Raw genomic sequence first — 10,789 nt, forward strand, 5'->3', positions numbered from 1 at the left:
GGTTTTGCTGAAGAGGGCTTTCTATTCTCATTCTCCCTCTTTCCAGACGGCTCATCTGGGCCATTTGTTTAAGGGGAAGCGGCGGAACCCCTGCCATTTTTTCAAGAGGAAGCGGCCGAACCTCTGCCGAAAGAACCTGCATATCCTCCACCAGAAGATTCTCCTGGATTTGAGGGTGCGATGTTCTTTGGTATGGGTTACACGATGGTCTCCCGGTAAAAGGGAAGAGTCTTCCCTGTATGTCAAAGGGACATGATGTTCCCTGTGCCTTTTTCTTTAGAGGAGGCGACCGAACCTCTGCCAATTTATTAAGAGGAAGTGGCCGAACCTCTGCTTGACTTGTTTTAAGAGGAAGCGGTGCAGCCTCTGCCTGACTTGTTTTAAGAGGAGGCGGTGCAGCCTCTGTTTGCCTTTTTTTAAGAGGGGGTGCAACCTCTGCCTTTTTTTCAAGAGGAAGTGGCGGAACCTCTGTATTTGCACACCATTGTTGCGCAAGCTTCTTGGCTATGCGGGCCCTTTTCATAGGTCGTGGCATCTGTAAATATAAACAAGAAGATTATGTATACTTGCATAACTGAAGTTGCCAGTTTTACAAAACACCCAAAAATACTTCACTTCATTACACTATACTGATTTTCTATCCAATTTCACATAGAAATATTTAACAATTCTGAAATAAATGTTTACTTGAAAATTAAGATATTTGATATGAGTGTATGTGAATATATATAGAATTTAACTTAATGTCTGTTAACATATACATTTACATATTTTTTTTTTCACATAAACACTTATCAAATATTCTAATTTAATTATATATATGCATGTATGAAGACTTTAGATGCAAAAGCCTCTAAATGCCATCTGACATTTTCTTATAAAAATGATCATTTTTTTATCAAGCTTGTATGTTTATGTTGTTATTTCACTTTTATGTCAATGAAAATTACCTATTAATCGTCATTAAAGTGAAATAACTGATCCAAAATAAAAAAGCTTGATAATAAAAATGCTCATATATTATATTATATTATATTATATTATATTATATATATCTTAGTCTTAGCCTAAATAATGCTGTTTATATAAATGTTTGTAGAAGCATGTGACAGCCCTTCATGAGAGCAACCATTTTGTCAACATTCATTAAAAATACACAAAAAACTCTGATCTCTAAAATTCTTTCTACAACATACCCATGAGTTTCATACAAAAGAACTAAAATTGTACACTGATGTAATTTCAAAACACATTGCTTAATTTATGACCTGCTTAATAGTGATGTGACATTTGAACCGAGGCGTCGGAGCGTGTGTCGAGAAAAAGTGGGCGTGCCAGATGAAGCCGCGATTCGAGGCTTGTGTTGTTAACGTGAAAATCACGTGACTAATGACAAACGAGGCCTCGGTTTGTGTGGCTACGTCATCGCTTCGGTCTGAGTGTCGCTTCCGGATTAAAGCCGGTTCGAAACTCGCGCCTCCTTGTGGGTGTTGTCAGCAGTAGTAGAAGCAGTTGTAATAGTGTCAGAGTCAGAGAGTTAGAAAACTATCATTGTATTGTGTCATATGTGAGGACTGTATATTATTACATTATCAGGTTAGAATAGTTATAGTATATTATTATTATAGTAGGCCTATATTATAGTCTTGTTATATTAATTAGATAAGATTATTTGGATTGCTCTGGATTTTTGCATCTGGACTGGACTGCTTTTTGATTTGGATTGCCCTTTTGGATTTGTTTGCTCTTTGTGACTCTTCCCTTTTCCTGGTAATGGAGCCAGCAAGAAAGAGGGAATCCTCACCTGTTTGGGCTCAACAGAAGCATCAGTTTCCTCATTTGTACCACTGCCATTTTTACGTTCCCCTGCATCCTCTGTTCCTTGTGAAAGGATCTTTTCCAAGGCTAGAGAGATTTTGTCCAAGAAGAGGAATCATCTAAACCCCAACACACTTGAAATAATTCTGTTTCTCAATAAAAAAATCTATTTTTATTTTCCTTCCTTCTGGACTATTCTGTTGCAGTTTACTTTCATCTGTTATCTATAATCTGTTAAATTAATAAATGTACTTTATTACACTCCCTCTAACATAAGCACTGCACTCAACAGTGTCACTGTTGTTGTTCATACTGTCCCTATCCAAACAATTTATGAATAATTAATGAACTGTGTGTGTTACTCTGGACAAGTAAATTCAGACAGAGAAAGATACATATTTTATATTATACACAGTAATGGACAAATGTCTGATCATGTCTTTTTATTATTGCAAATGAAAGGTTACAAACATCAACAGTGAGTACAAAATAAATAAATACATATTTTTTATTTATAAAAATATTTTTATAAAATATACATTTAAATATAAATATATTTACATTACAAATAAATATTTTTATTTATAAAAGCATTTTTATAAAATATATTTTTTTTTAATAAAAAAGGGAGGGCGCGACACTGGTTCAGAATGAATTAATTTTTTGTCTGCTATTTCTTTGCACAGTCGCTAGGTGTCACTAGTGAGCAATGATGAATGAAGCTTCGAGTAATGAACCTTTAGCTGAAGCAATGGCCTGCGAGGTCTCAGTGGTTCAGGAAGCCTCATTTTGCCATCACTACTGCTTAACCTCACCTTGTCAAGAAACACAGAAAATAGTCTCCTTTTTTGCCTGTCTTATAAACCCTCACTAATTGCTCAACTTAATTACACTAATTGCATTACACTAATTACACCACTTAACCAATCAAATAACCAATTACTAATCATTATTATTATTATTACACTGTAGCCTCTCCTCTGCAGCGGTTTAGTTCAGCATCTTCTAAGTGGTGCAATATGTTAATCCACATACTACAAATCCTGAGCCATTCTGATCATGGGTTCAAATCTCATATGGCATATGACCATACTGCAAAAGTATTCCTCTCATTAAAGTGAGCACAAATAGTTGTGGTAAGATTGAGGCTTTGTGAAACAGTTGAACCAAATGTTCCATAATGCTTTGAATCAATCTGACACCTAATGGTCATTTGCAGGTTTTGATCTGAAATTAACCATTAAAAAATGTGTTGTTTTTATTATTGTATTTTTCTCATATGAAGCTCTTAATCTGTAGGCTCCTCACTGTGCATAATGTTATTCTGTTCCTGAAAAATGAATATTGATAAAACAAATCAAGCCATTCATTAAAAAATATTAATTTCACTGCTTTGGAAGAAGCTAGTGTAAAGAGGGCCAGCTAGCCTCCTTGTTAGAGCACCTGACTCTCACACCAGAGACCAAGGTTCAAGACCCACACAGAGCAGGACAAGTAACTTAGTAGCCTACAATGCTTGAGGAGTTGTTTAGCAAGTTGGGAATGAAGAAATATTAATTATATTTTATTTTTTTATGATGAACTTCCTAAAACTTTTTTCTATGACATAAAAGACTTTTGATTTCCTTGTTATACCTAAATACTTGTACGAGTGAGTCATGCAATATTTTTGTGGTTAGGAACTATAAATTAAGGTGTTTCATTAAATGGGACACTTATCAGTGTTGCACACCATGCCTTTAGAGTGTCTGAGTTACACAGCCTCGGAGAGCACATGGACGCTGTTGAGACAAGACGCTCTTGTTTCCTTCATTCTTTCCAGCTAATATTGGTATGTTTAGAGGTGTTCATTTGGTTAAAGTTCACTGAGTAATGAAGGCAATATGTTGCTGAATTTATTATATGTATTGTGAGTTTTCAGTGACGCACATGGAGCTAACAAGTGATCTGTGCACCGTGTATAATGTGGAAAAAGATTTGCACAACTGATAATATTCTGATCAAATTGTCCCATGTCATTTTTCAGGGTCAATAAATACAATCATTGGAAGCCATCTTGCTGTCTGAAGTGTTTAATATCTTCAGAACTAGATCTGCTGGATCTGATAAATCCATTCTGATTTATCAAACTATTTCTAACCTATAGTATTGCAGTTTTGCTCTTCATTTCATTCCATTTAATGTGAATTATATTTATTTACCAACAACAAATAGAATGCATGAGTTTCCTTGCAGTCTTTTTAATTCTCAATATACACATGGCAAAATGTGAAAAAAAAACTATACATTTTCAACATGCAGATATTTAATCAAGTATGAAATGAAATGGAAACTACAAATTCACAGTTGAGAAAAAAGCTTTAAGCTGTAGTAATTGCAACTTTTTGTCTTTATATTTCTGCAGTTGGACGTGCTGACTTGGAGAGTTGCTCTGTCAATTTGTGTTTCCTGGATGGCACAATGATATTTGTCAGTTGAAATAGGATGTGTACTGTGTGGTTTGATCAAACTCTTTATCTTCAAAGTATTGTTCAGCCTGTCCAGCTCTTTCAGTAGTGTCCTCATTCATCACACTTGTGTTGATCTCCAGTGAAGCTATAGGCTCAATTAATGATAAAGTCATTGTATGTAGTAACTTTCATTTCTAGTAGTTCAAGCAGAAAATCAACAATATCATCATTAGATCTGTTGCATTTTACATCAACCAGTGTGCAAACAATGCTATTTCAATGCTATTACTGTAAAAATGTTGTCAGAGGTAGATTTTTATGATGAGGTTTCTATGTTTTAACTTCTATTGCAGTTGGTTTGAATTGAGTTTAACATTTTGGACACTATGCCACTTATGCCACTTTTTGGACGCTTATAGCCACAAACTGAATAGTGGCATGTTACTAATGTGATGGTTTAATTGACAGACATGTTAGTTATTTGTGCACCAATTATTTCACAATTTTGAATACCCTTTTGTAATTGTTTTAAATAATCATTGTATTTGTTTTTTTTTTCATTTACTCAAAATAGTTTTTTAACCCCTAATGTTTTTAAATACACTTTATAATTAAATTGATCACCTCAGCACAGACAATACAAATTTGAATCATTTTAAACCCCTAATCTTGTATTAATGTAATTCTTAACATTGTCTACATTCAAAATTGTCATATGATACCATTGTCAAGACAATGTTCATGTTCAATGTTCAATGACTGAATTATACTGCTGTTTTGTCACATGCTGTAAATAGTTTTCTAATCTGTTTTTAAATGCACAATTATTTTAATTCAAAAGTTTTTAAAATGGAGTTTTCTTATCCATATGATTAATGCTGAAAAAAATCAAGGTTTATTCACATCCATCTTTCAAATATAATTGTATTTATTTGTATATTAAACACAACAAAATGGTACAATTGACTTTTGTTTATTTAAATAGTCAACAATTTCATACATCACACATTTTATCTATTTATACTATATATTCAAATTTACCAACACAATTCAATACTACAGCAGGGCTCAAAATACATACATAGAAAGTAATAGTTCACAATTCAGCACCATATGTATAAAAACCAATGTGTGAACAATAACAAAACATGTCTTCAAGTTAGCACATGACATTGAGCATAAAGTAATTTCAACTAAACATATCTGATATACTATATATGTTCATCACCTTCACGTCATCAGCAATCACTGATAACTCATCACCTGCTTGTCATTTATCACCATAGACACTAATATTCATCACAGCTGTCTCTCTTTGTCTCATCATCACCTTTTGTAGTTCCATTCTGATCAATCATCCTTTGTGCATTCTTGTCTATTTAATGTGTCTGTATCCTGCCATATGTTCACCTTGATTAAGAGAAAACTGTTCCACACAAAACGTTCTAGCTTTGTTCAGAAGGAGATTTGTTCAGAAGGAGATTTGTTCAGAAGGAGATTTGTTCAGAAGGAGGTTTGTTCAGAAGGAGGTTTGTTCAGAAGGAGGTTTGTTCAGAAGGAGGTTTGTTCAGAAGGAGGTTTGTTCAGAAGGAGGTTTGTTCAGAAGGAGGTTTGTTCAGAAGGAGGTTTGTTCAGAAGGAGGTTTGTTCAGAAGGAGGTTTGTTCAGAAGGAGGTTTGTTCAGAAGGAGATTTGTTCAGAAGGAGATTTGTTCAGAAGGAGAAAGATTGTTCAGCCTGCACCCTGACACACAGGTTAGTCTAAATATACTTTTAATGATTTTTAAATTCAGAATATGACTTTAATATTTTATTTATAATATTTTGTGTAATTTCAAAGATACTCAAACTAAATCACAAAACATATGTCTCATAATTATAACCACATCATGTTAAATCATGTGACTCCTGTAAGTGATAATCATATTATTAAATCTTAATTTTTTTATTTTTTTTTATTTTATTTTTTTAATGTGCATACAATATTTCTTATAGATATGGCAAGTCCATCAAATGTTGTTGGATATATACACAACGTCACTGACATAAAACAGGGCCCCAAGAAACATTTTTTTGACGCAACATTACAACAAAAAGACATCACATCAACAATCAGAATATTCAGGCCTGAACTACACGGGCAATTCAAATCATCAGAAAATGATCGGTGAGTCAGTTACATATGTTGTTCTTATGAAAAGTACATTCACAATGACCTTTTAGCTCTAAACGCATTCTTAAAAATGGTTCTAAACCATACCATGTTAAAATTATTTGATTCATAAAAATTGCAGAACCCTTCCAGCTAAATAAACAATATTTGTAATGAAAGCGCTAGAACCCATGGTGTTATAAAAATACTTTTATTATGTTAGATTATTCTCATTAAAATTAATAACTGTATGTGATAAATATTTATTTGATTAATATTAATTTATATTTTTTCCTTTTTGAATTTATTAATATTGGGGTTTGTTTCACCCCTCAATCTTTGAGATGTAATTTTAATTTAGAGCCTCAAGATTGATTTAGTGGCTTTAATGATCTTGTGACTGGGATTGTTTATGCATGAAGATTGTATGAAAATTTGAAATTTAATATAAAAATACATTTTAAGATGCTTTAAATTGTTAGAATTCGAGTCTATAATATTTGTTTTAATTATGAATCTTTGATAAAGACATTTATTTTATTTAAAAAAAGAGGGAACAGACAACCATGAACTGTAACCTAAAGATCCATTTTAGTATATGACGATTTATTAGTACCATACAGTTATAAAAAGAAATGTTACTAAAGTGCAAGAAAACTTAAAACAATCATCTTTTTAGATTGTGTGACTTTACTCTTTAAACTGTATACCAGACAACTAACTATATTTCCTTAATCCATGCAACTCCTAGGAGACCCATTAAGCTGGAGAATATTGTGATACAACCTTCGCAGCTGTATTCCGGGAAAGTAGACATTCTTTTCACAAACACGTCTAAATTATTGTGTATAAGAGATGCTGGATTCATTTACAACACGCAAAAAACAGATCTGAAAGTGTTTACATTGGAGCACATCCTTAAAACCAGCTCCCAATATGAACGAGTAAGTACATTTTTATAAGAAAATTTGAATGTACAGTATCTATTTTAAATGGACTTAATCACATATTACTTAAACATTAACCACTATAACAGAAATACCCTTATAAACTTTGATTCCACAACTTGAATTTATATTGAACTAAATTTATGTGTGCATGCTGACACGAGAGAATTTTCAAGTTTGGTCCTAACATTAGGGGCTGTTTAGCCACACTTGCACATTTTACACTTCAAAAGAACATTGAAGCTGCATTGCACACCACTGTCTTTCAAATATATGGTGTGACTTGGCAGTATGATTTGAAAATGTATCCACAGTCTGCTTTTAAAGATAACTCCTATGCTTATTTATATACATATAAAAAAATAACATTATTTTAAATATACATACATGTAATTGAAATAAACATGTTACTGAAATTGAAAACGAGCTTTAACATACTGTTTTACTAATCTGTGTAAATTTCTCTTTCAATAGGTACTACTCAATGTCAAAATCGCTCAACAGGAGAGCGAGGGCCACAATATAATGAGAGATGGAACTTTCCTGGAAAAAACCATTTACACTGTTTGTGACGCAACATCATCTGCAGAACTGACTGTGTGGGGCGAGCACTGCCTTGAAGTTGACCGGTGGTACAGCATGTCAAATATCTCCGTAAGACAATACAACAACAAACCATACTTGACTACAACCAAAGACACAGAATTCAGAATCATTAATTCTCAAGACACTGCAGTCCTTCTTCCAACCACATCTTCAAACAGTCAAAACTGTGAAATAATTGGCGCACAAATTACAAATACGTATATCTGTCCATTAAAACACCCTATCAATATGTCACTATCAAGCTCAAAAATACTGTGTGAGAAATGTAAAACTCAATTCAAATCAGCTGCAATACAAATGAAAACTTTCGGGAACTTAACAATGAAATCTACATCTGGCAAAATATTTACAGCCAAAATTGGCAATAACATTATTGGCACAATCGTTGACTTAAAACGCAGTAGATCTGACGACGATATTGTTGATGCACTACTTGAATTACCAGAAATGAAAGTCACAACACATAATGATTTTATCATAAAGATTGAGCCAATTAACACCAACACAATAACTGATGATAAAGCTGGACCATCTACACCTTTCTTCCAAGATACAGACTTGGATCAAGACATTCTTCAAATTCATACACCACCACAGAGTACACATCCTACACATCCTACACCAACTGACACATCTGATTATGCAATTCAAGACACACAAACTGACATTGAGACGCCATCACCACCAGTACAAGAGCCAAAACACACAAATAAAAAGTTGAGATCTGTAGGCATGCAATTAAAAACAAAAAAATGATTTTTTTTCCCGCTAATATATATATATATTATTATTATTATTTTTTTTTTATACCTTTGCAGGTATTTCTCATTACCATTGTTGGTATGATTATATTTGATGCATCTAATGTGTTTTTTTTTTTAATTTGTAAATTTATAATTTAAATGATAGTGTGGAAGAGAATTTTTAATTTCTTGTTGAAAATATACTTTGTATTTAATTGGTTAAACTAAGACCAAAAGTATCTCTTAAACAATATATTTTGTTTATTCTTGTGATCATATTGTCAAGTGTTTATAGGTAGTGTTATATTATATATGTTGATGTTACCCTTTTGTTTGATACCTTTGCAGGTATTTGTGATTACCATTGTTGGTATGATTTATCATTTATTTATGTAATGTGTTATTTGTATTAGTTTTTTACTTTTGCAAATATTGATAATTGATTGCATGGAAGAGAACTTTTTGATTTCTTGTTGAAAACATACTATGTATTAAATTGGTTTAAACTAAAAGCAAAACTGTCCCTTTTTATAATACAATCTACTTTGTTCATTCTTGTAATGCAAATTTGAATTTTCAGCATCATTACTCTAGTCTATAATGTCATATGGTTTACAAATCATTTTAATATACTTATTTTCTGCTCAAGAAATGTTTCTTATTACAGAAAACAGCAATGCTCCTTATTGTAGTTTGAAAACTGAAATACAGAATATTTTAGACATGTTCAAAAAAATTGTTAGCTGATAAATAAAAAAAAAAAAAAAAAAAAGAATTTTCTGCATGAAAATGTTTTTCATTTCATTTGGCATAAACATCTTGTTCAAGTATTTATGTATTCATAGGTAGTGTTATGATACATATTTTGATTACCTTTGCAGGTATTTGTAATTACCATTGTTGGTATGTATCTAATGTGTATTTCGTATTTTGATTACTATTTGGAGGTATTTGCGATTACCATTGTTGGTATGATTATATAATATATATAATTTTTTTTTCATGTAAACATGTTTAAATAATGATTGAAATGACTTTATGGAAAAAAATCTATTTATTTTTGCCAAATATATTTTGCATTAAATTGATCTAAACTGAGTAAAACTGTCCCTTATTTTTACTACGATATATTTTGTTCATTCTTATAATGCAAAATTGAATTTTCAGAATCTTATCTCTAGTTATTATTATTCTTCTTCTTCTTCTTCCGCCAATGGAAGTCTATGGCAGCCCTATGAACCATACATAGGAAAATGATGAAATTTGGCACACTTGTAGTGATGGTAATGAAAAGTAATTGTAGCAATTTTTGAGTCTCTAGGACCAACTCTATAGCGCCACCAGCAGTTCAAAAATCCAACATTGAAATGGTTATAACTTTTGAACCCTTTGATCTAGAAAAATGAAACTTAGTACACCTGATTTATCTCATCATGCTGATCAGAACCAATATCTTACATCAAGACTCCGCCCATTACAGTAGTGGCCATTTTGAAAAGTACAGTATGCAGTTTTTTTGCTACTCCTCCTTCAAAATTGGTCTAATTTTGTCCAAACATGTACTCAAATGATCTTCGGACTGAGCCGCATAAAAGTACTGTCCCCGATTTTTTTGCTATATTGGAAAAAAAAAAGTTATGATGTCGCAAACTTAACGAGGTCGACCCAAAATTGGTTCAGAAGCTATAGCTCGGCCAAACTTTGATCAATCGAAACGAAAATTGGTACACTTCATCGGAAGCATGATCTGAGGTTCCATGCCAAAGTTGGGAACAGCGCCACCTACGGGTCATGACATATGGAAAATGCATATTTTGGCCAATAACTTATGAACAGTTTGTCAGAAAATTATAAACTTGGTGTCTATCGATTCCTTGCGTCATGTCGAATCTGAGGATATCTATTTTGCCAGCATTGGATGTACCACATCATAAGCTATATTAGCATTAAGTTAGCTTAGCATGCTAATCTCGTTAACATGATTTTGTGTGCTCATTCACACACTGAAGCCTCTCCTCTGCAGCTTTGTAAAACATGTCCTCTGGGTGGCGCAAGTGGTTCAACCATGCGTCATG

At 32.7% G+C, this 10,789-nt stretch overlaps 1 protein-coding gene across 2 annotated transcripts; it reads left to right on the forward strand.

Moving 5' to 3' along the window:
- Positions 1-2,809: 2,809 nt before the first annotated feature.
- Positions 2,810-8,731, forward strand: LOC311083534 (uncharacterized protein). 2 transcript variants are annotated; one of them, XM_084115133.1, is made up of 5 exons: positions 2,810-3,649; positions 4,223-6,021; positions 6,262-6,433; positions 7,170-7,362; positions 7,840-8,731. In XM_084115133.1, the coding sequence occupies exons 3-5, from the start codon at positions 6,264-6,266 to the stop codon at positions 8,725-8,727; spliced, it is 1,251 nt and encodes a 416-aa protein (XP_083971259.1). In that variant the 5' UTR covers positions 2,810-3,649; positions 4,223-6,021; positions 6,262-6,263; the 3' UTR covers positions 8,728-8,731. The 2 variants fall into 2 exon arrangements, with proteins under 2 accessions (XP_083971259.1, XP_083971258.1); XM_084115132.1 differs by having other exon boundaries at positions 4,223-6,433.
- The last annotated feature ends 2,058 nt before the right edge of the window (positions 8,732-10,789 follow it).

The sequence above is a fragment of the Abramis brama genome (genome assembly GCF_963993115.1).
Source record: "Abramis brama genome assembly, chromosome: 1".
Taxonomy (NCBI): Eukaryota; Metazoa; Chordata; class Actinopteri; order Cypriniformes; family Leuciscidae; genus Abramis; species Abramis brama.